General features: G+C 43.6%; 2 protein-coding genes across 9 annotated transcripts in view; one reads left to right on the top strand and one right to left on the bottom strand.

The window, feature by feature from the left end:
* Positions 1-214: 214 nt before the first annotated feature.
* LOC131707298 (roundabout homolog 1-like) lies at positions 215-21,899 on the top strand. 3 transcript variants are annotated; one of them, XM_059009682.1, is made up of 19 exons: positions 215-600; positions 9,036-9,359; positions 10,441-10,598; positions 10,822-10,942; positions 11,060-11,198; positions 11,302-11,429; positions 11,579-11,694; positions 11,818-12,037; positions 12,290-12,411; positions 12,855-13,026; positions 13,232-13,429; positions 13,987-14,029; positions 14,817-14,932; positions 15,381-15,692; positions 15,873-15,980; positions 16,397-16,541; positions 16,773-17,006; positions 17,345-17,709; positions 21,005-21,899. In XM_059009682.1, the coding sequence occupies exons 1-19, from the start codon at positions 408-410 to the stop codon at positions 21,250-21,252; spliced, it is 3,462 nt and encodes a 1,153-aa protein (XP_058865665.1). In that variant the 5' UTR covers positions 215-407; the 3' UTR covers positions 21,253-21,899. The 3 variants fall into 3 exon arrangements, with proteins under 3 accessions (XP_058865665.1, XP_058865664.1, XP_058865666.1); XM_059009681.1 differs by having other exon boundaries at positions 17,342-17,709; XM_059009683.1 differs by lacking the exon at positions 215-600 and adding an exon at positions 5,491-5,915 and having other exon boundaries at positions 17,342-17,709.
* A 4,564-nt stretch (positions 21,900-26,463) lies between these two features.
* LOC117397441 (roundabout homolog 3-like) overlaps positions 26,464-27,177 on the bottom strand; it is a 97,228-nt gene continuing 96,514 nt past the window's right edge. For all 6 annotated transcript variants that reach the window (XM_059009449.1, XM_059009450.1, XM_059009448.1 and 3 more), the window contains one exon: positions 26,464-26,912. In XM_059009449.1, the coding sequence (XP_058865432.1) occupies positions 26,901-26,912 (12 nt within the window). In that variant the 3' untranslated portion in view covers positions 26,464-26,900. The remainder of the gene's footprint in view (positions 26,913-27,177) is intronic.

Raw genomic sequence — 27,177 nt, 5'->3', positions numbered from 1 at the left:
TCTTTCCCCCCATGCAGAATGAATGACACAGATGTTGTTGGAGAAGACAGGACCCTTGGTCTCCTTCACTGAGCTCCGCTCACAGCATGGTGTCTGAAACTTGTTTTTCAATCATTGTTTCCGAACTTCGAAAAGAAAAAAGAGAGAGGGAGGGAGGGAGGGAGGGAGAGAGGGAGCGAGGCAGAGAGTGAGAGAGGGAGGTAGAATACAAAAGCAGACGAAGAATAAAAAAAAACATGCTTTATAACAATCTCCAAATAATTTAGCACAGGCAGGGACGGAGGCTGTCAGAGACAGAGTGGATGGGCTCAGTGCTGGTTCTTAAGATTCAAAGACTGGGACGATGAGAGTGCATGGAATTCTGTTGAGCCCCTATATCTTACAGTGAACCAGAGAGACAGCTAACGATGCATAGGGTGTTGCTTCTTTTCGCTTTGTGGTTTTGCACCTGGGCAGATGGATCCAGACAGTGTCACTGTCAGTGCACCTGCTCGCCAGAACTGGCACCGTCCAGGGACTCCAGGGGCCCGGGTAGGGAACACACTGGGCAGCGCCCACCCCGTTTCCCCCACCTGAGGCACCGGGCCCACGGGAAGAAGGGTGAGTACCATTCCTGGCATGAGGACCAAAAGAAGAATTGCAAGACATTTCAAATATTAAAATAAAATTGCAGTGTGTTCGCATCAGTCTGATGACCCTTGGTCATAAAGTTTGATAAAAAGTCGCCAGGAATGAGGGTTTGTTACAATAAGAAGTTGGCAGGGTACTCGGACAAGAGCAGTGGATCTAGTAGAATTAAATACCTCTTTTATTGCCTGAAATGACTTTTAACATTTATTTTAGATATCTTAGCAAGCATGTTCACAGAGAGGACAGACTACATTATTTAAAACTGATGGTTTGTATATCCTCTGATAACGGCTGAAGAAACGAGAGACCTGTTAGTGCTTACCTAACTGAAGAAGGCTGGTAATGCTGGACTTCGGAGACATTTAGTAGAACTTGAGGGAGAGCATTAAACTATGTTATTTCTAGTTCATCCATGGGTGCTCCAGCATTAACCACAGACGCCTTGTCTACCGTCCGCAGGTGACAAGACTGGTGAACAGTATGACGCTTAGGGCCCTATTTTGAAGCAAAGGCAGATTTTCTGAGAGGAATACAATTATTTTAAGGGTACAAACAGAACAAGAGTTTTTCAAATGCATATGTCCATATTTCCAAAGCATTTTCTCCATTCTTTAATTAACCCCTATTTTTTTGAAAGGAGAAAAAAAGTGTAGCTGCAATATAACTTAATTGTGTCTAGTTATGTAAAATGAACAGGTGTTTTAACTCTTTAAAAAATAGGAGTTCATTGAAAATACAGCCCATGCACAGTGCTATAGATTATTTGGCTGAACTGCGGTGTACAATTGAAATGTCATACAGGTAACATTGGTTTTACTTGCACTGAGGATTCACTGGATTTTATTTATTTTCTTGACTAGGAAGCTAGCAGAGAGCGTGCTGCTGGATCATTGTGTGTTTAAAACAGTTTGCTGAGACTGTTTAAACAGGTGCCTGAAATTGAGACAAGGAAACCTAACTGACTTGAAATCTAGTTACTCTGAAATTTAAACAACCCCTGGAATTAACTTTTAGACTGCCACTTCGAGCAGTGGTTTTCAACCCTGGTCCTGGGGACCCCCTGTGTCTGCTGGTTTTCAATCCAACTGTTACTTAACCAGACCCTGAATTGAACAGATCATCTGTTTATAAAATGTTATAGCTAACTGGAAATCAGCAACTGTTTAACAGCAAATTATCAGTTCTATTAAGGGTCTATTAAGGAGCTCAGCTGGTATGAAAACCAGCAGACACAGTGGGTCCCCAGGACCAGGGTTGGGAACCACTGTAGAGTACCGAACTGGTGGAAGCATCTTAGGACTCTGCCATGTTTCCTTATGGGTGCTGAGTTGAATACTTACTCATTATAGCACCAAACTCCTTCTACTGTAGTAGTATTAAACAGCACTCATGGTTGGACATATAAATACAATACGTACATGTTTTACAGTAATTTTTATCTTCAATAGTAATCTGTAGAGTTCGCTTATTCAGAGAGCGTGATACATTTAGCAACATTAACATAATGTATCATGTACCGTACTTTATTATTACATTTCTTATATGAGGGATTAATTTGGAGAAATTGGTTGTTTTTCATAACTTTTGGTAGAGTTCTCAATGCTAACCTTTCTGGTTTAAAAAGAAAATGCTTTGCTGTCATACGGTGGGCTGGAAAGTATGGTGGAAAGCATGGCACAAGATGAAAGCGTGTTAAAAGCACACTTCATTGTGCCATAACCCAACGCTCATTGTTAGACAGCGAGCATGCAATGTGCCTCATGACTGTCTAAGCAATGAGTCCGTTTATATCCCTGACGGCTAATGATCGGTCTACCTGCGCTCGGAAAAGACTTAACCAATATAGTAATATCAATAGGATTGTGACACCCAGAAGGTGTCAGGCAGTACCCAACTGAACGCAACCCACGTATGCATGTAGTGAGGAAGCTGTATTGAGCAAATCAGTACACAAGGAGAGTCCCACCAAGAACTGAGTATTTCCAACCCAAGTGACCACAGCTTGTATGTGCGCAGCAAAACAAGGCCGTGAAGATAGAACAGTTACTGTTAGGCTGTAATAATGTATAAGTGATGGTATGTTTTTAAATGTTCAGAAAGACAACTTTTAGTCAAAAGATTTGTCATTAAATGTATTTAGTTTCTTTTAGTATTTAAAAATATAGTACTTTTGAGTGTTTTATAGTTATGGATTATTTTTTTTTAATGGAAACGTTTTTTTTTTGGTGTTGTCTGCATTTATTTAAGCACTAGGGAAAGTAGTTGTGTGCTTTTTCTATTTGAAGATGGTGCCTAAATGAAATGCAGAACAATGTGAGGGGTTTGTTTGCATTTAACGTATAGTGCCATTGAAGGAGATTCATCAGATATGTTTTATTTGACTGTTGGAGGTTTGTTTGATGAAAATAAAGAACTAACCAATTGTTGCCTTGTTAAACCCTGGCCTAAGCCCCCAACCCTAAACCCTTAAATAGGACCTTAACCCCTAACCCTGATCCTGAGCCCAGAAGACCCTATCCGGATAACAGTAGGACTTGTGCCTTCATCTTATTCTTTACATTAAGGTGCCACAGATTCCCTTCTGTTTTGGCAAACCCCCTCAATATCCTCACATTGTTTGGTTTCTTGGGAATTGGGAAGAATACATTTTGTTCCTTTTTAAAATGGGAGTGAATTAAATAAAAGCCCTGATCTCTCAATGGAACAGATAGGTGCACTGATGGCATCATAACTGACATAAAAGTCAAAGTACATTTCTATTAACCATTGTATTTTATTTATAATAAAAAAATTGCTAACGGGCAGCTACATAGGTAACCAATAACACCTTAATCAGGAGCTGTATTATTACTTTACAGTGCCACTTTAGCTGCAGAATCATTTGAACCAAATGAATTTCTACACACATTTTCTCTCATGGCACCCTAACACATGCACGCTTTCAAACTCTTTCTCTCACTGTCCTCAAATGAACGGGTCAGCCCCCTTCCCACAGGCCTGATTTTAAATTGAAATGACCCCCTCTTTTTCCTCTGCAGTGTCTCCAAGTCGGGGGGGGGATCTTCCTTCAACGCCTCTGACTTGCCTTTGTTGGCCGGTGGAAGCTGGCAGTGTAGAAGTGCTCTCTCCGAGTTGTTGGATCAGTATTAACATCTGTCATAGGGGCTGGCTCTTTCTGAGGGGCACAATGGACAGTTCACTAAACAACACTTTATTTCTGTGTCCATTTAAACAAAATGAACTACTGGAATTTGGGCTTTTTTTCTCTCAGCCAACTGTGTTTGCACAGGCGGCGGGATAATTAGGATGCACCCCCCAGCGTCCACTCATTTCTCTGTTCCTCTGATCTCTTTCTGTCTATGCAAATTGCCTTGCACTGTGTACTGTATCTGTTACATTCGGACAAGCAAGGCCACCTTTTGTCCAGATTAGAACCGGACGGGGGGGATGGGGGCTGGCTAAGAACTACTTCTGCAATAAGAACCAAAATGTCAAAAATGCAGTTTGCTTGCTCTCTGGTATTTTGGAAATAAATCAATAAATAAATCAATACGGAAAACTAAATCGTAACAATCCTGATCAGTTGTTCTTAAGCCATTGAAAAGCAGTTACTTTTAGAATAAAAAAGTCCATCAGTGATCCTCAGTTGTCATGTCATTTTGAATGAGGGGTAAGGTAACAGGTGGTCTGTGTTGTGTACAAACTGCTTGCCCATGCTTCCTACTGCAGTGGATCCCAACCTTTTCCATGACTGTCTTGTTCTTTATGGATTTTTCTATGCAGCCACACACCAAAAACATAAATGTAAACTGCATCATTGATTAACCCTTTCACGCATGAAATATTGGAAACAGCTGACAAATAAAATAGTTTGGGACACTTAGAGTAATTCACATTTCTCATTGAAAACTGTCCATTGTTTTAGATGGGGGGAAATGGCATCCTCATATTTAAGTTTTTACACTGGAATTTACAAATACTGCGCTGCCTGATTTGAATCAAAAACGTTTGTCTGCCAGAATTAGTTGAATTGACGATGTAGTGCTCAAACTTATGAATGAGCTGCCTCTTGATGTAACGTTCCCTAGCGACTTCAAAAATTACATTTTTTGTGTTTTTAATGATTCATTAATGAAATAATAATTCATTATTTAAGCCATTCATTATATATGAATAGAAGCCACTCAGTCGGACTGCAGTAGCCATTGGGTATGTGGAAGTATAGTCCTTCTGTCTCAGAACTAGATGAAGGGCACGGGGTCAAAATGTGAAGGGAAAAAAAGTTTTTAAAATGGGCAAATGAACGACAAGTCAGCTCAGCAACTAACCCACCGTGTGGCCTTGGGGTAGAGGGTGATGCTTTTAGCTCGACTATGTATTCATTTGAAGAATTAAAGGGATCGCACGCAACCAGTAAACACATTTACAGTACATAAAACAGTTACAATGAACGCAAAAGAAATGGTTACATTTGTATGTAAGGGTACTGCAGTTTGTGTCCAGTTTTTAGCACCAATGTTACAATGCCAAACTTTATTTTTTAGCACTTTATCAATGTTGCAATACAGCGCAGAGGCTAATTTCTTGAGATTATTTATTTATTTATGAAAAAACAATCGTACCGGGTCAAAAGCTTAGTAAAGAATACTTTGTGTCTGTAACCGGATGTTCTGAATGGGACAGGACAAGGAGTAATTTAGCTTGTTTGGCGAATTCCAGACTGTGTGAATGATGGGGCATTAAAGAGTTAAAAAAAAAAAAAAAAAAAAACATAGCCGCGTTTCTAACTTCACGGGGGAGAGGCAAGGAGAAGGGGGGCCCGTCACGTATTCTGCCTCCTCAAGTGTCAGGACACAGCGCTCAATATATTACAGAAAGAAAACGCTAAATCTTTCGGGGAGGGGCTGAAATGGGAGGGGACATATAAGATAAACTTTAGAAGAAAAAGGGGGAAAAAAACGCCGCACAATAATTATATATTAAAAAAAAAAACAGAACCAACTTTCACACAAACCAAAGGAATAGTGGATGGCAGTTATAATGAGGTGTAGTTTCCTCTCGCATCGACCTGCTGCCTCGCGTCCACTGCGTTGATTCCAGCAGCAATGGAATGTTGCCTGGGTTGATACGGAAAGCGGAGAATGATAGCAGATAGACGCACATTGACAGAAGTATCATTAAGTTAATAAACACCTTTGATTTACTGTGATCTGAAGTATACAGAATGCTTGGGTTTTGGGTACTGCGGTTCTGCATGCTGTGGCACATTCTTCTGACTCCTGAAGGTAAGGAAAGTAGTTAACCTACTGATTTGATAAAAAATATTTAATTAAATTTTTTTTTACTATTATTATTTTTTAAAAATGTTGTATTTTTAATTCTGGTGCTATATATAACACGTTATTCTCTAAACGCTTTTTAGATTCTGGGTTTGCTTTATGGCAAAGTTAGTTTTACTGTGTTGTAATGCGAACTTAACTGGAAGATTTAGTTTTTACTGTAGATCCCTTTGATGATCTATATCACTGTAAATGTTGCAGATTGCGATACAATTTTATAATTTAACCCGTTTATTACATCCAATCTGTTCTGGGATAGACCGAGCATTGTTTCAGCGGCGGTTGATGTTCGAAGTAATGCAGTGGACCATATGGGTCAACTTTGTGATGTTGTGTGTGAAAATCTTTTAAGAAAGTTTCAAGTTTTTTTTCAATCAGATTTGTTCTGATCTTGATGCAGCCAATAGCTAGCAACACAAAAAACGTTAATAATACAACGAATTTTAAGGTCTATACATTATAAATATTCATTTTCCTTCAGCTCTATTGTTGTACTACTAACAGCAGTGTTTTTGTCTCTAACTCTGAAAAAAAGTTAATTTATTAGTTTATTTAACTGATACATTTATTAATTATTAATATTCAATCTGGTATTTTCATGTTTGCTGATAGTGATACTATCTGATACTGTACTACATTTAATAATGTTCATACTGTCCCACAATGGAATAGGTACTGGCTATCACAATTCAATTAATTTACTTGTTTAAATGTTGGAAAACAATGTTGGTGCATATATCTCAAAAACATGTGTAAGTGATTCATATCCTGTCCTTGTTCAACAATAAAAAGTGACATGTTGCAGGAGCGTGTTGTACTTTAGCTTATTTGAGGGTAAACAGGAATCATTCTCCAAATTCCCAAAGGTTGAGGGTAATTTAGTGTTCAGGGGAAGTCAGCCTTGTCAGATCATATGGGAATGTGAGATTAACAGCTATCATGAAGAATAGCCTGCAATTTCCGTATAAATGACTCAATATTGGGCATAGAGAATTCTGTAGCCTGCTGATAACCACACTGTACATGTCTAAGCCAGGACATTTAATGCAAGCATAGACTGACAGAGTCAACCAGTGCAATCCAGTGCAAAGAACTCATGGTTAGCAATCTGAGAGCCAGCAATACAGCTCTTAAGGGAGCTGAGAGCCACATGAAGACTCTGATACATTTCCTTTCATATATAAAGTCGTGATTGGGAATTTAACTCATCTGATGAACTGAGAGCCAGCTAATATAACACAGTTCAAGCTCGAGTGCTCAGTGGCAGCAATGCAGATTTCACATAAGTAATTAATAATTAATAAATAATTAATTCAGTGATTAAATGAGTGAGTTTTCAGTTCGTCGGTTACTTTTCTTCTTCTTCCACTTTGAGAAAACGTGGGCGCCAGAACCCCTTGATGAACTGCGTTCCACGATGACCACATCACATCAGTGCCTGGGTCATTGTTTCTGGTCACACGTGTGATGGACATGTTTTGACAGGGCAGACAATAAGAACATTGTCCCGGTTCCAGTAATAGCAGGGTCGCTCCCGCCGCCTACAGCGCAGGTGACGGATTTCCTGTTGGTTTGTGATTGTGTTTGTGGAAAGCAGCCTTTGTTCAGTAGGAAAGAGCTTGTTCTGGCTCCATACCCGGTATGCTCAGGAAGTACAACCTCCCCCCTTCCACTAATGCACGTAGCCAAAACAATAGAATCCGAGTTGAGTCTGATGAATAGGACATATGTGGAACTGCTTAAGATAGGAGAATACATATTATTGTGAGTTACTTTGAGAATGTTCAGCTGTAGCTTATTTAAGGGTGTATCTGGCAGCTTTTAAAAACATCAGTTGCCCTTCATTTCATTTGATTAACATTGTGTGTAGTGAAAGCGATCCAATATCTTTCATTCAGACCGCAGACACTTTTCTTCTTGGCTCAAGGATGCGTTTAGAGTCATACGTGCTTAACAGCCTCCCTGTGCTCAAACAAGCTAGACATAAACTTGAACTATGCAATGATCAGGAGAGGAGCAGATCCATTGAGATTATTATTATTATTGTCATCATTTATTTCTTAGCAGACGCCCTTATCCAGGGCGACTTACAATTGTTAGAAGATATCACATTATTTCACATTATACAGATATCACATTATTTTTACATACAATTCCCCATTTATACAGTTGGGTTTTTACTGGAGTAATCTAGGTAAAGTACCTTGCTCAAGGGTACAACAGCAGTGTCCCCTACTGGGGATTGAACCCACAACCGTCTAGTCAAGAGTCCAGAGCCCAAGCCAGAGTCCAGAGCCCTAACCACTACTCCACACTGCTGCCCCACTGCTGAAAATGAGATTCAGGATCTTATTTTCCAAGGATGTCCTGCTGTCCCTGTTGTCTGTTTGTCTTTCCGTTTATTCTTCCTCCTGTTTTCTATCTTGGTTGAAACCATCCTGTTATTGTTGGGGGAGAGGGAAGGCAGGGTCAGCGGGTTCTCAGGCACACTAGCAGGGGGTTGAGTGATTAATCTGTTTATTTATTTATTTTTGAAATCTAATAAAAACAGGAGCTGCTGTAGGGACCTCTGGTGGTCCTTGAGGGACAGGACTTTACACTGTTGAAGGGTGGCTCAATAACCCAATAATTCAAGAGAGCTAAACCCTCACGGGAGTTATAAAAGGATTTCCTGCAGAGTGAAATATATTTCTATCACAACAGTCCACAGCACAGGAGAGAGGAAACTGCATGTGTACTTCTCAATTCAAACGCAGACTGGTCAAGCATTTAAAATAAGACCGCAGTTGCATATAGGTTTGAGACATCTCAGCAATAATATCAGAAATTTCAAGATTACGCTGTTGTAATAAAACAGAAAGCTGCAAAAAAACAAGCATAAATCATGTAACAATTTCTGTATGTATTGTTTGCAATATTACCAGTTTGTTTCCTATAATAATAATAATAATAATAATAATAATAATAATAATAATAATAATAACAGTGCCCCTTTTACAGTGGTGCAAAAGCTTAGTACTTGTGCTCCAGGTGTCTCTCCTAAGCCTGTCCCCCTCCCTGCCCCAGGCTCCTGGCTGCGTTTGGATGAGTCTCCCCCTCGCATTGTGCACCACCCCTCTGATCTCGTGGTGAAGGCTGACAGCCCAGCCTCGCTGTCCTGCCGTGCAGAGGGGAACCCGCCCCCGGTTATAGAGTGGCATCGCAACGGGGCACCGCTGGAGACGAACAGGCCTGGGGGCCAGTCATCGGCAATCGTGCTTCCCGATGGCAACCTCTTCTTCCTGCGCGTGGTACCTGGGAGACGGGGCCATTCCGACGAGGGCGTCTACACCTGCATCGCCCGCAACAGCCTGGGCAAAGCCACCAGCAACGCCACACTCTACATCGCAGGTAACAGGGGAGAGCAGAGCTAGCACCGGCTACTGCAGCCTTGATCTGAGCCTAAACATGCTTTAAAACCCTTGTTGGCTTTGTTAGCATTGTAAGTGCTTCCTCTTTTATTGTGCTGAGAAAGTTAATTCAGGATATGTTTGTTTGAGCTGCGGCACAGAAGTGATTAGGTACCAGGTAGCAGCAGCATCTGCAGCAGTTATAAAATACAAGTGAAAGAACCATAATATTTTCAATAGAAGGGTGATTTAAAAGTGCTGAAATTCATTGTGCTAATTGGAGGTAAGAAAATGGATTTTCAAACCGCGGGTTGCTCTCCTTTAAATTGCAGACAGTCTTAGAGCGGAGATCCTTTGTAAACATGGATGACGTGCATTTCAGATACATGTCAGTGGCTGCATTAAAAGAAGATAGCTGGCTTATATCAGAGACAAAGAAGCACTGACCCAGCAAACCAGTCTAAAGGAGTCAGAAGCTATGCTGTGCGAGGAGCCACACCCTCTGGATGCACATGTTTGTGATCCTGCACAGAGCAAACACACAGTAATTACCATCTGTGATCACAAACCGTTTAGAAAAGAAACCAGTTCCCCTCCTGTGTCCACTGCATGATGAATTCCAGAGCTCATTGCCTTAATTAGTTTTAATAAGGGCTAATTTATTTAACTGTTGTTTCAGAGAATTGGACTGCATTAGAAGTGGTGTTGTTTTTTGGGGTGGGGGGGTAGTAAATGGTCCACGGACTAATCTTGCCCTGTGGTGGAACTCTCTCTCACAAACATCGCGGTTGGAAAAAAATGACTCAAAACAGATAGGACTGGGCAGACCAGATGAACAAGATGTGATATTTTTACAAGAATAACTAGAACCAATTCAGTTTGCCAGTTTAAATAACTGTGCTTTTCTTGGTAGCTTTTGTAACAGGAGGGGGAAACTTTGGCACTATTGCAAACAGAATGAAAACCATTGGACTACAATTCCTCAAACATCTATCCTAGGTTATCAAGGTTGTTCACAGGTTTTATTTTTAAGCGTTTCCCTCTGACTCCAGCATCCCCTGACTGCGATGTTTGCCTTGCAGCTCTGAGGGAGGAGTTCCGTGCTCAGCCCAGCGATGTGGAGGTGGCTGTGGGGGAGCCTGCCGTCATGAACTGCACCCCGCCCAAAGGGCACCCCGAGCCCAACATCACCTGGAAGAAAGACGGGGCGCTCATCAACAGAACCCAGGAGCGCTACAATGTGAGTGGAAGGGGCACGGCAGGGGACCGCAGCTCGGTTCTTTATTATCAGTGGCACCAGAGGCTCCTATTCCTGTTTGCAATGATTCATCTGTTCTTTTTTTTTTTGCTGCATGTAATGTCCCCGGAGACAACAAAGTCAAAACCTATCAGTGCCTTTTGACTGCTGTAAAGATTCGAATACCCAACCAAGAAGTATCTGATGGATTTGGTCTTTATTTCAGATCCTGAACGGGAGGCTCGTTATTGCGAACGCCCAGAAGAATGACTCTGGAGTCTATGTCTGCTTGGCGTGGAATATAGTAGGAGAGAGAGAGAGCAGGGCGGGCCGTCTGTCTGTGCTGGGTAAGCTGAGCAGGAAGCATTTCAACATTATTATTACTAGGGGGCTTAGAGTACAACAAAGGGAATGTTTTGTTGTTGATGCTCTTATATATATTTTTTCTCTACTGTCCATCGCAGAGAAACCAGTGTTTGCCCGGAAGCCAAGTGATGCCACGGTGAAGGTTGGCGGCTCGGTGCAGTTTAGGTGTGAGGCAAAAGGGGACCCCATGCCTGCTGTGCGCTGGAGCAAGGAGCAGGGACAGCTACCCTCTGGGAGGTAAGAGAAACCTGAGAGACAAACCCAGTACTCTTAATCCTGAGCTATGGTATTAAGCATTTTGTCACCTCTGTTTTGTATGAATCGGTTGTTTCCTGTGCAGGTACGAAGTGAATCCAGATCAGACCCTGCGGATACACTACATCACAGCCCCGGACTCTGGGCGCTACACCTGTACAGCTACCAATCAAGTGGGCTCCACCTCTGTGAGTGCCTCCCTCGCTGTTCAGGGTAAGAGGCCTGCAGTGCCAGATGCACAGTAATACGCTCTCGCCCCCTTCTTAAGTCATGTTGAGTCCCATTGGCTTTCGTAGCCGTGAAGTCCAAGCTCCAGTAGGTGCCTCTGCCTTTTTTTGTGACTGGGGCTTTGTCTCTTTCAGAGGCCTTGGATACAGGGCAGAGGGACCTGCACAAAGAGCTGTCCATGCTGCGCATCCACCTGGAGAACGTCACTGTGCATCCTCTCCTATCCAACGCAGCCCACATACTGTGGAAAGTAAGCCATTCTGTCTGTCTATCTGTAGTTTTCTCTCCACCCCTTTAGTGTCACTGATCTGTATAACCAATCAGCTCTCTCGTGTTGTCCTGAAGCTTCTAAGCAGTTTTCTCTCCCCCGCAGGTGCAGTCAGAGCCCCACCACCTGTCTGGCTTTGAGGTGCTGTGCCGCTCCCTCATGCCCGCTAGCTCTGATTGGACAGAGAGGAAGTTTCCTGTGCAGCGCAGCGCTGTGATTGGCCCGCTGAAGAGGGGGTACAAGTACGAGTTCAAGGTGCGCCCGTTCGTGGGAGGTCTTTACGGGCGGGAGAGCAACACCAAACACCTGCGCATCCCAGAGCAAGGTGAGTAACCGGGGTCAGTACCCAGCCAGGGAGATTTAAAAAGATCTGCTGAGTGGAGTGCAGGGAGTGTGGGGAGAATCCCTCTCACACTGTGAGTTCTGCATTTGCCTTTGTGCTCCTGTGGGCTCAGAATCTTAAAAAATTAATAAATTAAAAGCGCTGAATGGTTTTTCAAATTTTATAAGAACTCTGAATTGAACCAAACACCTGTAAAACAAATGTAAATAATGACATGTTTTTGTAATTTGTCAGTCCCCAGCGCTCCGCCACTGGGTGTGGAAGTGACGATGTCCGCAGAGAATAATGGTACAGTCCTGGTGAGCTGGGAACCTCCCCCTCATGAGGCGCACAATGGAATCATTCGGAGTTACCAGGTAACAGCGACCCCTAGAGGTAGTTGATGAAAATATTTTAAAATTGGTTTTATAATAAAACCCTTTTTATTTGTTCCACCAGAATAACGTAGATACATACAGGAAGGAAAAAAAACCTCCAATAATGTCAGTAATACACCAATAACATTTACACTGACAGCAGTGGACAGAATTGGGACAATCTGATTCAGTGGCTCCATGTGGTGTAATGCGGGGATGGCAATAAGACTCCCATTGCAAAGCAGTTTGATCCATTACTGGTTTTACTATGAGTTTAATAAGACGCACCTCCGCTTGTTACCTATACACAGTTTCTAATCAAGCTCATAGTAAAACCTGGAATGTGTGAAACTGCAATGCAATAGGATTTGTCTTCCCTGCAATGCTGTCATTGTGTCAGGGATTTGAAAGTGAAGGGATGGCTATGCTGCAATGTGTTTCAGGTGTGGTGTGTGCGTTCGGGGGGCCAGCTGTCCTCTAACTGGACAGTGGACAGCGGGACTCACAGCCTGGAGATCACAGCACTGGACCCTGACACACAGTACTGGATCAGTGTGGCAGCCGTCAACGGAGCTGGAGTGGGGCAGCTGAGCGAGCCCCACCTCCTCTTCATGGGTCAGTGTCCGCTAGTTAATTACATTGTTTGAGAAATCATGACAAACGGACCAGCCTGCCGGCTAATGTGTTCTTGATGAAAGCATTTTTCTACTTGACCAAGTTATAGCTAATGTCTTTGTGTGTGTGTGTCCAAATATTAATATCAGATATGAGCTTGCACTCTGCAGTGTGTTTCAGTGACTCTGTCCTGTCCCCTCTCCAGAGCCCTCCATGGAGGCTGCTGCCCCCCCACCCCTCGACGCGGGCCCCCTGGATCAGGTTCTGAGGGTTCTGCGGGGCCCTGTGTTTATCGGCAGCGCTGGCGCCCTCTTGTGGCTGGCTCTCATGGTCTCGGCGGTGTGTCTGTACCGACGACACGGCCGGCAAGCCCGGGTCAAACACGCCCACCACACCTCAGCAAGTAAGCAATGTTCTTAACGACCAGGCTCTGTCCATTTTGTGTGGAGCAAGGATGTTACCCTGGCAACCGTGATGTCAATATAAATAGAGGCTTGTTTTGAAAGCATTGAGCAAAATTTGCAAGTAGCCTGTTGGGGTGCTGTCCTTAGTCATCTCACTCACAGATATCTGAGAGAGAATCTTAGATTGTTTCTTACTTATCTGTAATCGCTGTTTGCTCCAATAAACCAGACTTAGAATTGACTGTCTCTGAAACCTTTCCTACAAAATGAATGAATGGTAAATTGAAGCTGACCTAATGGGTGATCCCTGGTATGTGTACATGCGAATGAATTAATTAAGATCTAGTTCATTAGGTGACAAGCCAGTCTGCTAAATTATCATATTTAACACAACCAATCCAGGACAAGAGGATTTCCCCTCCCATGTTTTTTGATGATTTGAGAAAAACAAGGGAAGCGTTTAAGCTCTCAGTCCACTGTACAGTATGCACAGTATGACATGCAAACACATAACATGCAGCGGCTTTCTTTCTTAATCCTGCTTCTCTGTCCCCAGGCTTGTACAGAATGGCAAGTGAAGACCTCATTATCAAACACAGGTAATGGAGGGGCATACAGCCCAAACACAGTCTTTTGGGGGTACACTGGGGTGGGATGGGGTGGTGTTGGAGTATTTCACAGAATTCATAGAGAGTGTTTGCAGGGTAAGTGTAACGCTCTCAATGAAGCTGTGAGGCAGAGTGTTTGCAGGGTGAGTAGCGCTCTCAATGAAGCTGTGAGGCAGAGTGTTTGCAGGGTGAGTGTAGCGCTCTCAGTGAAGCTGTGAGGCAGAGTGTTTGCAGGGTGAGTGTAGCGCTCTCAGTGAAGCTGTGAGGCAGAGTGTTTGCACGGTGAGTGTAGCGCTCTCAGTGAAGGTGTGAGTCAGAGTGTTTGCAGGGTGAGTGTAGCGCTCTCAATGAAGCTGTGAGGCAGAGTGTTTGCACGGTGAGTGTAGCGCTCTCAGTGAAGCTGTGAGGCAGAGTGTTTGCACGGTGAGTGTAGCGCTCTCAGTGAAGGTGTGAGTCAGAGTGTTTGCAGGGTGAGTGTAGCGCTCTCAATGAAGCTGTGAGGCAGAGTGTTTGCAGGGTGAGTGTAGCGCTCTCAGTGAAGCTGTGAGGCAGAGTGTTTGCAGGGTGAGTGTAGCGCTCTCAGTGAAGCTGTGAGGCAGAGTGTTTGCAGGGTGAGTGTAGCGCTCTCAATGAAGCTGTGAGGCAGAGTGTTTGCAGGATGAGTGTAGCGCTCTCAGTGAAGCTGTGAGGCAGAGTGTTTGCACGGTGAGTGTAGCGCTCTCAGTGAAGCTGTGAGGCAGTGTTTGCAGGGTGTGTAACACGCTCCTCTCCTGTGCAGGATGGCAGCTCCTGACTCCCCTTGGAGCTCCAGCGCCTGGAAGTCAGCCCCCTGCAGCGAGCGCTATCCCGGACTGTGGGCCCAGAGCAAGGAGAACCCTGGCTTCAGGAAGACCAGTGAGTGGATCGAGTGATCTGGTGATCTAGTGATCTAGCTTAGCACAGCCTAACCAAAGAGAACTACTGATTTAAACTTCTGCACAAAAACATATGTAATACATCATGTAAAACCTTGATATTGATTAGTTCTTTAAGTGCCATTTTTACTTTGCATGCAGTGACAACCAGTACCAACAATATGTAAGAGCGCTTTGTTTAAAAGGGATATTGAATAACGCACAGGATGCCCAGTTAACCAAGATTAAAGATGTTCTGCACACCCGTTAGTATTAATCAAGCACCAAAATATTATGACTTTAATGTCACAAGAGCTATTCTGCTATTCCTCTTGTTGTCAAGCACCTGCAAATTAAATAAATGAAGAGGCTTGAGATCGTATTTTGCCCTTGTGATGACTGTAATTTTATTGTCTGGTAACCCGTCTTTGCTTTGCTCCTGCCTGCAGCTTTGCCGAAGAACGAGAAGGACCCCTGTCCTCCAGACACAGCCGTCCCCATTGTGCCTGATAACTGCGGTCTCTACGGTACCTTTTACGTGGATCTCTCAGGGGTGGGACTGAGGACCTTTAGCAGCCCGAGCCGCAGCCCGAAGGTCCCGCATCCCGGTGCCAAGACTCCCGATGCTGCCCGGTTCTCTCAGCCTGTCTTTAAAAGCAGCACCGACGCGGAGCGGCAGAGGTTACCGTGGAAACAGGCACTGCCTGCCCAGCCCAACATGGGCGTGCTCAAGGAATCATGGGAGAAAAACTACAAAAGAGGTGAGGAGAATTATGGTCTGCCCACTTTTGTATTTCGACTTGTCTTGACCTGCAACACACTGGCTCTCAAACTGAACCTCATTTAATATTAAGAGAACACAGAGTTTTTGTGTCAGTCTTTATCAGCAACTGTTTATGCCAGTGCAAGAGACTCACTGTGTTTTGTTTCTGGGTCCCCAGAGCTGCATGCTGTGAACAGCGCTCCCTTGGTGCCAACGTGGCAATGTTCTGAGCTGCTGAAGAGTGCCCCCAGAGCCAACGTTGCCAGGGTGTGCCACATCGCTAAAGGTAAGGTCTTCTGATGAGCCACCTGTCTATACTATATGCATCACCCCGTGTTTAACAAACCACATGGATTGAAAGACCACATGTAAATACAGACACACTTTTATAAGTTTCAGTGTGCATTTACTATGCTTTGCCGATACAGTTGTCCAGAATTATATACCCAGCCTCATACCAAACAAATTAATGGGATGGAAGGATGCACAGTCGCTGTAATTAGACATTGTAGCCACAAGGTGGTGGTAAAGTACTTTTTGTTTTAATACATGCACAATTTAAAAATGAAGCTTCTTGTTTCGCTGAATAAAATGATTTACATTACAACAGCAATTCAGTTCAATTGTTTAATATGTAGTAAAAAGCGATATGTTTTTACAAGGTTGTACATTTTTATTTTTTTATTTTTTTATTCATGTTAGGTGGTTTTCCTGTGGGTTCGAAGTCAGCCGGCTCACCCAAGATCCTGCACTACTCTGCTTCTCTGCGGATGATTGATGTGCCGCCGGCCCCGCCCCCTTTCCCTGAGCTCGAGGACGACACCCAGAGCCTGAGCTCCGAGGAGGAGTGAGTGAAGCTCTCTCTCTCTCGTATAGGAACCCGGGCAGGGTGCTGGAACTCAGGGACTGGGACTGTTTCCTTGTAGTTAAAGATGAGGGGCTGGGAGGCAGTGTGGTCTAGTGGTTAGAGCTGAGGAATTGGGAGGCAGTGTGTCCTTATCATTAGAGCTGAGAAACTGGAAGGCAGTGTGGTTGTGGGGAATCTAATCTAACCCCCAGCTGTTTGCTCTCCCCACAGCTCCAGCAGGTCCACTAAGCTGACTGTGGAAGGAGGCTCTGTGCTGTTGGGGGGAGCTGGTCCAGGACCCCAGGAGATCCCTGCCAGGGATGACCCCTCTTACCTCACCCTGTCTTACAGCCGGTTCTCCACTGCGTCCTTCTCCCTCTCCCTCGATGAGCAGAACGACGGCCCCCTGACTGCTCAAGAGGTGGAGCAGTATCTGGAGCTGAGGCATGAAGCTGAGGACTGCAGGTAGGAGCTCTCCCCATGAACCCACGCTGACTCATACTGCACTCTGGAACTGTACTAAGGATGCGCAACAGAAAACTATCATGACTTCATTAATTGTCTTTTCTTATTCTGTTCAGTGGTATTTTGATGTAGTCCACACAGTACCTACCCGTATTTAGGAGCTACGTAGTATTATAACTCTTAAAGGGGAAAACTATTTGGTTTAATAGTATTCACTTTGGTTCTCGATTCTTTAATGCTGTCTATAAGGAGAATGATTGGCCCATGGTTGTATCTGATTGTGACCTCCCTCTCTCCCTCTCTCCTTCGCTCCCTCTCTCCCTGGTGTTTCTCAGCAGTGTTCTGTCGGACAGTCCTCCCTCTCTGCCACACCCATTCTCCCCGACCCCCACTTTTGGATACATCTGCGGGCCGATGCCCTCTGACCTGGACGCGGAAGACCTTGCTGACGACCTGGACGTGCCGGGGTCACAGCAGCTCCGCCCACGTGGGGGCACCCCCCGTCGCTGCCCCACCCCCTCGTCCTGCTGCAGCGAATGGGAGGGCTCTCTGTGGAACGGCTGGGGCTCCATCTCGGAGGGGAACGCCCCCAGCGCCCGCGCCAGCCTGATCAGCTCCTCCGACGGATCCTTCATGAACGACGCCAACTTCGCCAGAGTGCTCGCCGTCGCCGCGGAAACACTGGGGGGAGGAGCCTTCTCAGGTAGGAGGGGAATGCATGTAGGAAGAGCTGCAATATCTTTGTGTGAAGATATACTGGAGAAACGAAAGAAAACACAAGAACATAACGGAAGAATGGGTGAAACAAAACTCAGTTTCAATTGCAGCACCTCAATAATAAACAAGAAGCACCTGGAGTTTAACATTAATGCAGTCCTTCACCCTCAAAACAATGTGTGATTTCAGAACAAATGGGCTGGTGTTTATCCCTGATTCTTGGCACGGTTTACTAGATGTTGTGGCAAATAGAGGTACAGATGAAACTGTGATGTTATCTGATTAACAACACGATATGGTTAATTCCCTATTTGAAGGTTATACATCCCCTCAGGCAATGAAAAAAGGCAATAAAAGAGAAAAAAGGCAATACAGAAATAGCCAAACAGACATCCTCATATTGGATAGCAGTTCCAGTCAGTGCCACTAGGTGGAGCTCTTGATCGGTACATGTGCCTGTGATTCAATACGATGAAGAACGACAGCACTTCTTACTTCATTCTCAGACTTTGCTTTGTTTTTACTATTCTTTTGAATTGACTGTGTTTGTGTAGACTGTGAACGCAGTTACATTTCTGAGTAATTGTATATAATGACTGTTCTGCTGCCTTGGTTCGTGCATTGAAAGGCAGATGAAGCTGCTTGTTTTATTCATGCACAGCCTAAGAGTATGCCTTCCATATCCCAGTAAGAGTATGCCTTCCATATCCCAGTAAGAGTATGCCTTCCATATCCCAGTAAGAGTATGCCTTCCATATCCCAGTAAGAGTATGCCTTCCATATCCCAGTAAGAGTATGCCTTCCATATCCCAGTAAGAGTATGCCTTCCATATCCCAGTAAGAGTATGCCTTCCATATCCCAGTAAGAGTATGCCTTCCATATCCCAGTAAGAGTATGCCTTCCATATCCCAGTAAGAGTATGCCTTCCATATCCCAGTAAGAGTATGCCTTCCATATCCCAGTAAGAGTATGCCTTCCATATCCCAGTAAGAGTATGCCTTCCATATCCCAGTAAGAGTATGCCTTCCATATCCCAGTAAGAGTATGCCTTCCATATCCCAGTAAGAGTATGCCTTCCATATCCCAGTAAGAGTATGCCTTCCATATCCCAGCACACACCCTAATCGAAAACACTCGCAGGACCGCCAGCAGTCTGAGAAAATAGTGTGTGGGTTCATCCCCATCATCAAGAGAGGGGTCCATTCCTCCAGCTCAGCAAATCGAAACAAAAAAGGGCCGAGCAACAATTTGTGGTTGTAAAACTTGTCCCAGGATGCAAGCTCGTTTTCTTTATTGCTTGATGTATATATTGGAGGGTGTTCACAGAACTCCGATACTGTCTCTGATATCAGGCAGCAATCCAGTCCCACTCTCCGCTCTCGCCTCTCCAAGGATCCGATTTATCCTTTTTATTTTTGATTTATTTTATTTATTTTTTGGTTCTAGTCCCCACAGAGCTGTTCTGTTCCCCCAGCTGTGTTCTGGCTTCAGCCACATTAATAATCCAGTTTCATTCCAGTTTTAACATCCCATTTGGTACAATTTAATATAGGGCAGTCCATGCAGGCATTAACAGCCAAATCCCTATGTATGTACTAGAGTCGGGCTTGGGGAAGATTTCTGTCACTGACCTTAAAACAGTGATATCTCTCTTAGACAGTGTGTATCACCGTGCCCGACATTCTGCCCTGCTGTGATTGGCTGTACAGAACAGGTCATGAATAATTCAGATAAAGGTGGGGAATTCAAGAGGCTCCACCCATAATGTGTTGCGCATTAGATCTAAACATAAGGTCTCCAGTGTACCCTTTGCGTCTTTTTTGAGTTTAAATATTTGTAAAATCTGTATAAAATCACCAAGTTATCGGATGAGACCCAAATGCAATCTGAAAGGTCTTCATTGCAGAAGATTCAAGATAGTTATCTTGTTCACCAGTTTTCCTCCTACATAATAAAGGCGTCTAGTCAAATGGAGGAAACAATTCGAAAAAGAATGTCAGCCTTATTCGTATGTGACCAGACATGCGGAAGCGAAGATAAAGACTAAAACAGCAAGCAGGGCAAGCGATGACAGGCACTATAAAAGCAACTCGAGCTAAACAAGCTACAGAAATCCAAACAATTGGTAAAAGGGGGATTTAAAACATCCCAAAGATAATCCTTCCATTCATAGTTCAGTTTCCAAGTTAGCCCTTCCATGATTTCATCAAGTGTTGAGTTTAATAACCCAGAAACTGAACTTTTCAACTTTTCTGAGCTAAACCTTTGATCCTCGCAGCAGGAGGGTCCCACGTGAAAACAGAGATTCTCAGATTTGTGAGACGCACCATCTGTCTGTTCATAAGGAAAACTACACTTTAACTACTCGCTTCCAGCTAAGTTAATGTCGACCCATCATCAGCTCGCTTTCTTGTATGAAGCCTCAAGCTATCCCCATATTCAGGGATGAAAATAAAACACCCATTGCATAGCAGTTTGATCCATTCCTGGTTTTACTGAGTTTAATAAGGCACCTGAGCTTGTTACCTCTACACTGTGGCGGATCAAGCTTGTAGTAAAAACTGGAATGGGACAAATTGCTGTGCAATAGGAGTCTTATTTCCATTCCTGATATCTCTTGCTTATGGCATTGAATGGAATGTTTATTGAATTGCAGTTTTGCTAAAACTTGCTTCAGATCACTGAGCGGTTTGCTTACCTTCTAATACAATGAATTGCCAAGGGATGTGTTGGAAAAGCACGACACAAGGATGCAGTGCTGTCTAACCCGCACACACACACACACACACACACACTGTCATGCTGCAGCTCGAAGCGACAATCTGCTTTCCAGTTTGTGGTGTGCATTAAGTGCTTGTGTGGTCTGTGATTGTGACCTGCAGTGGATGTGCAATCTGATTGGGGTCAGACGCTATCTCCTGCTGCATCTTCATTCATTCAGGCAGGGGGAGGGGAGGTGGGGAAGGGGGGTGGGGGGCAGGGGGTCCTCAGCAGATAAACTGCGAGTCAGCACAATCAGTATTTCTTGCCTGAATGCGTTTTTCATATGCACTGGACCTTACTGTAGGCACTCTAGGGTAAAAGACAGAGGTGCAGAAAAGGTGACTGCTGTGTAGATAACATCTCTTTAGCAGCAGCAGCTGCATTTTAATGCTGGGGAATCTCTAGGGAAGTGGTTCTAACTTCAGTCCCCAAGATTGGAAACATTTATGCATGCAGTGACTGAAGGGGATATGAATTTAAACAACTGTATTTCCTTTTCTGCCCTTGTCCCTTCCAGACTTCTCACCCCCAGCCTCCCCTCTGAGTGGTCTCTACCCAGCGCGGGAGCCTTTTCTTGGGGGGCTGGAGTCGCTCCCGGTGTGGGACTGGAACACAGCTTGGGTGGAGGAGATGGAGGCGCGATATTCCCTGTCTCGGAGGGCAGGAGCCACGGAGCCACAAGGGGAGGGAAAGCAGGATGAGAGGGAGCTGGATAACAGATGCTCTCTGGACCCTCCCACCACACCTGCCTCTCATCAACACTGAAGATTACACTTCATTACAGATACCTCATACCGCCCAGCCAGCAACACACTCCCCATCGAGAAAACGATTGAACAGTTTCCTGTCCGATTCTGTCAGCCTCTCTGAGCCATCTCGTTCGTTTGCTGTCTAAGGAATGTGTTTTTTGTTAGATTTGTTATTTTTTTTTGTTAGGAAGAAGATGCTGAAACTATTGTTTTAATATAGGGGTTTTTTTTGTTGTTGTTTTGTTTTTACCCCAGGAGCAAAACAAAATGTAATAGGAAAAATATGATGAAAAAATATATATTTTGAAAAAAAGTGTAATACCTGGCATAGTCTGTCTTCAGGAAATATGTTTACATAAAGAGAGGCTGCTAGTGTAGTAGTAAAATATGTTTTGAATTTGTAAAACTGGTTTTATTGAACAAGGAGTGTTACTACGTCACTAGATAATGACTAATCTGGGTTTTAAAACTGGATTTTTTTTAAGATGGATTGGCTAAATGCTTTACAGCTATAGTGATATTATAATTATTTTTGTACATACATTGTGTTTAGTTTTTTTTTTAAGGTTTGTACTAAATTGATATTCTGCATTCAGCTGTGAATCGACTAACCCTTTCTCTTGTGGCCTTATTGATGTAAATAAAAGATATCTTTAGATTTCACTGGCTGGTCTGCGTCCTGTATGATGTTAACTGACAATTGATGCAAACTGGAACCAATGGCGGTGTGTTTACTGTAGTGCAGTCCGTTGCACCGATTGGAAATAGCTCGGTTTTACTGTTACTTTATTTATAACTTTGTTGTATTTAGTGGGACAATGAACACTGCTAAGCTTGAACCCTTTCAGTCCGCTGTAGCACTGTATGTTAACATAGCTGACAATGGAACCTCACGGGACTCCCAGGTCCCAGTCTGAGGCAGTGTAGAAATATATGTAGGAATTTATGTTCTCATGTATTCTCAATAAAGGAGTTTAGTCTTCAGTGCGACAAAAATAATTCCATCAGACTCCCTCCAATCTCCTTCTGAAGGGTTCAGGGAAGCTCTTTCATTTTAATTTATGTAATACAGAGGGTGCAAAGGGCAGAAAAAAAAACATCATATCATCAACTTCTAATCCCATCAACCCTGTAGCACGAGGGGCAACCACAGCCTCATGAGGGACTTTGCCCTGGGGAGCTGATTCCATCCTGGCTTAGACAGACCAAACTCATTACATTAATAATCCTGAGTGGAGATGAATACACAGTACGTCACACAACCGCGTCTCCCTGTTTTCCTTGAATCCCCCTCTCTCACTCTCCCTAAAGGGAACTGTTACTCCCCTCCCTGGCACATCCTCACGCCATGTCCCAGACTCTTCGTTTCCTCTGTAAAATGCGTATTAAAAAAAAACATGCTTTTTATAGTGTGTTCTTAATCCACTGACCTGCTTCAACCAGACAGGATCAAACGAATTCTGCTTTCTCCCCCCACTTTGTTATTTCCAGAGGGATTTTAAACAGTAAACACACTAGGTGGCTGACAGAGATCCATACTCCCAAACCATGTTAAACTCACAAGAAGCTCAGAACAGTTAAAGGAACTTGGCAGCTGCATACGGATATACTGCAATCACAAGGCACTGGAGACAGCATTGACAAGTGCATGCCCATGCGGTAAAGATTCTTTTGCAAAGGTGGCTTGAGAATAGTCAGTCGTAAGTTTTTGAGTTAAACCAAAACAAGCCCTAAATGCTCCCCCCTGCCCTGATTTTCTGGTTGAGACTACATTTCCCAGAACCTCCTTGCTATGCGTCCAGCCATTTCCTTTTCAACAGTGTAGACCGAACTCAAACCCAAAGCCTGGATCCATCGACCTCTACCAGCTGTGGAGCGTGCTTATCGACATCCAACCATCCACCCAGCACCAGCCATGTGGACTGCTGTATCAGAGTGACTCAGCTCCAGCCATATGGACTGCTGTATCAGAGTGACTCAGCTCCAGCCATATGGACTGCTGTATCAGAGTGACTCAGCTCCAGCCATATGGACTGCTGTATCAGAGTGACTCAGCTCCAGCCATATGGACTGCTGTATCAGAGTGACTCAGCTCCAGCCATATGCACTGCATTGCAGACATTGCCTAGTGAGTTTCTATTATTTAATTATTTTGCCCCATAGTTTTCAATACAGTGACTTCTTCCAACAAGATACTCAACCGATCTAGCATTATGAACCGGATTGCAATAGCTCTTGTGCTTAGCTTCTCATATCCCCCCTAGCTGCTTAAGCTTATTGCATATCTTACTGTTTAAATAGAGCGGGAGAACACAGACAAAAAAATGAACCCATAAGCTGCACCTTGCTGATTTGTTCTTCTATCTCATAGCCAGACTGGTCAGTGCTATCTCTTTTAGGGTTAATTAATTCCCCACCCCATTAACAGCAGCTCCCAAAAGCCCCTTTTCAGATTGATATGTCTATCTGTAGTTTAATGGGGCTTCACAGGCTGTCACTGCGGAAATGAATTGGCTGGTGATTTATTGAGGGTGGGGTGTCTCGCGGGTAGGAGAAGGAGGGAACACACATTCTTCCCTGCCTGTAGGGGGCTGTGCAAGACTCTCTCTCACCCCACCGCCCTCTCCTGAGTCCTGGGGCGAGGTCACACAAGTTCTTGTGCTGAGAGCTGAGTATGGAAGGGTAGAGATAACAGAGCCGAGAATGAAAACGTTTCGAGCTGAGGAGGAAGTGTTCTAATGCTTGAGTTGAGAATGGGAGGATTAACTGTGGTGTCTAAGAGCGGAGAATGGATTGATCTTTTCTTTGTGTGCTGTCTTGTATGAATACCTTACTGGTATTAAAAAAGCAAACAAACAAAAAAAAAACACTACTATACATTTTTGCAATAGTTTTGTCAGGCGTGTAACAGGAACTTTCGGCGCTCTCTCTGTGTTGCTTTTGAGCTGAAAGCAAAGACAAAAGGTTAGCTGCCGTGAGTCACTATTCCTAACCCTAACCCTAACCCTAACCCTAACCCTAACCCTAACCCTTTCCTGCAGAAGCCACCACACTCACTCTCTCACACAGTCACAGGGGCTGGGTCTCAGGGCTGAGTTCCCACTGCGGTGCAGAACAGCAATAAGCGCCTGTGTGGGTCAGAGCTCCCAGGATGCCCAGGGACCGATAGAGGGAAAGCAGCATTTCAGAGACTTCTGAAGTCTGGAAAGGGAACAAGGCTCGGACCTTTGGGGTACCATTTAACTGGGCTTACTTACTCAACCCTGCCCTGAGTCAATCGCATTTGCCTAGCGAATGCAATGGAAACGCCCTGCCAAGCCCTTACCTTCACCAGACTCCTGTCCGCAGCAGCACTGAAGTACACACAGGAACATGGGTGTAATTGAGAATTCGTTTCAGTGTTGACAGCAATTCAGTGACTCACGGGCCCCACAGCGCTCACTGCAGCTTCCCCTGCTCACTTTCTTGGATGGTTTTGGGTGAATAATTGACAACCCTTACTGAGCGATGGATAAGCTTTCTGGAAGCTGTGATTGGAAAAGTGAGGTCAGGTAGCAGGATTGGATAGCAATCACTGTGGGTGTTGTGTCTTTTTAATTCCATTTTATTTTTACATTCTTAAACCTCAAAACAATATTTGACAAGTCTTGACTGCGTGGATTGTACCAATACAGTACTTGTTTGGCTTTTATCGCATCTAGGTTAATTCAATAGCTCAAATACATTACTCTGCAGACTTTGGTATTTATATGTATCCTCATGTATATCTCTCATGTGGAACTGCAGTCGATCTCTTTGGGGTACAATATAATCCCTTTTTCAAAGCCATCTAAACATGAGCATTGAAAAAAAGAGCAACAACAGTCTTACACGAGTCATCTTCACTGGGAGCCTAATCCTGAAAAGCAACAATTTTGCAGGTTCAAATACAAATTCCTTTTTATTTAAGCTTGTTTGATCAAATAAAAGATTTTGCTAGCTAAATCCCACTGTAGTCTCACACGCGAGTTAAGTATCTTTGGTATGGGAAGAATAACTATGAGCCGAGTTGAGCCACGCTTCCATTGTTCAGCATTACAGGGCTGTGGTGCCTGCTCAAGCCCGCTCGCTATTAGCAGCCACTGTGTTAAGCCCTCAATTAAAAGTAATTGTTTCCATCTTCAAGGTAGTGCATACCTGCTTTGAAGCTGAAATCTGTGTCCAGGAAGGGACTTTACTTCAGGTGTTGTGGAGGAGGTGTAAAGATAAAGATAGCTTGGGTAATTACCTCCCTGTGTGTCTCCTGTCCTCCTTCAAGCCCTGTTGTCTGGTTCAGTTTGCATGGTGAACCTTTTTCTTAATTATTCCTGCTTTGTTTTCATTCTTCTAACACGCTGCTCTGAAGTTTGCCTTTGCCATCTGTGCAGACCCAGCCGACGTGATTGAGTGATTGAGTGTCGTTGGGTAGACACAGAAATCATGTAGACTCTTGTCTTCATGACTTTGTTTCATGTTGGATTAACGATTAAGTGATATTGTGGTCCCAGGTCCTATAGCTCTTGTATGGAACTGTATGGAGCGGATACAGTATTTATACAGGACATTCCATCCACACAGCACATCAGAGATCTTTACAAACCCAACCCAATCACTGATTCAAACAGGGAGGAATGTGGCTGTTACTTTTACACCACTGGTTAAATGCAAATGTCCTACCCACACTGCTTCCTACAACGGCAACCACAAATTGACACGGGTTCTGGTTTCCAAACACAGTATGCCGCTGCAATAAAATACAGTTTTATATAGCTTAACAAATGTATTTTTTAAAATTTTATTTTATTTTTACAAAACAATACGACTACCAAAAAGTTAGTCGACAGTACAGATCATTTTGGTGTTTTTACACGTCTGTGCTCTGCAGCTGCTCTGTGACACCTCTTCGTCCTGATTGGACAATTCACTTCAGGACCCCAGCAGTCCCCCCGCCCCCTTTTAGACTTAGAAATACTAAAAGAAATGTAGTAAATGCAATGCCAACAGTTTCAACTAAAAGTCATGGTCAATGTCTTCAACCTCTTTTAGCTGTTCTGATTGGATTCTGATTAACAGACAGACGGATAGACACAGCTGCTGCAGAATTCCGAGAGTTTTGATTGGCTTTTCCCTTTCAGTATGTGGAATCTGATTGGGTGGTTAACACAGTTTGTGCTTTTAATATCGTTTTGCGTTGTTCGTTACGACAAAGTGCAGTTTTTTGTTTTCGTTTTAATGCATACTTTCTACGAAAAATTGGCACATTCAAACATGAACTTTATAATATCAGACAAGCCTTGAAGTTTTCTCTTTCTTATAAATACAATATATTCTTTCTTTGTCTCTTTGCACACGAAAACCACATAGAAACCTTACAAAAAGACTGATATATATACATGTGGATGTGAGGAATCAGATGCACGCAATGTATCATAAATAAAAAAAAAATAATTGAAAGTCCAGAACTTTTTTTTTTTTTAAACAAGGCAGATAATAATCCTGTACAGTTTTCTTCTTTTCTTCTTTTTTTTGTTTTCTGTGGAGGAAGGACGGGAATATTCCAAAAAATCTACGAGCCATCTCCGGATTGTTGAGATATATAAACTGCTTATTTTTTATTTCTTTTTTTTTGTGTTCCTCCACTTCAGTTTATCTCATTTCCTGAAAAGAGAAAAAAGTATTTTTAATCAATATCTTCGCTCCCAAGTTATGCACTTTAAGTCAGTAGTCATTTATCATGCAGATGAAGCTACTAAAACAGCTTGGACTTATTTTTGGGGTAGACTGGCTTTAAGCTTTGGGACTGTACGGCAAACTGTGCTTTGAAGGGATTGATGTCATTACTGGAGAATCTTGGACCCCCAGCTTCACCTCAAGGCAAATATCATCCACTCAGATCTTATTCCAAAGCTTTTGTGATAAAGTT

This window comes from Acipenser ruthenus, chromosome 39, assembly GCF_902713425.1.
Source record: "Acipenser ruthenus chromosome 39, fAciRut3.2 maternal haplotype, whole genome shotgun sequence".
Lineage (NCBI taxonomy): Eukaryota > Metazoa > Chordata > Actinopteri > Acipenseriformes > Acipenseridae > Acipenser > Acipenser ruthenus.
The sequence above is the reverse complement of the archived record's forward strand: the minus strand, read 5'-3'. Positions and strand labels throughout refer to the sequence as shown.

What these genes read in the sequence shown, in the direction of transcription:
- LOC131707298 (XM_059009681.1), top strand. Translation starts at nt 408, where the DNA reads ATGCATAGGGTGTTGCTTCTTTTCGCTTTGTGGTTTTGCACCTGGGCA. An exon ending in TGCCTCCCTCGCTGTTCAGG is followed by an intron (nt 11,430 to 11,578) that starts GTAAGAGGCCTG and finishes TGTCTCTTTCAG; the next exon opens with AGGCCTTGGATACAGGGCAG. An exon ending in GGAGAAAAACTACAAAAGAG is followed by an intron (nt 15,693 to 15,872) that starts GTGAGGAGAATT and finishes CTGGGTCCCCAG; the next exon opens with AGCTGCATGCTGTGAACAGC.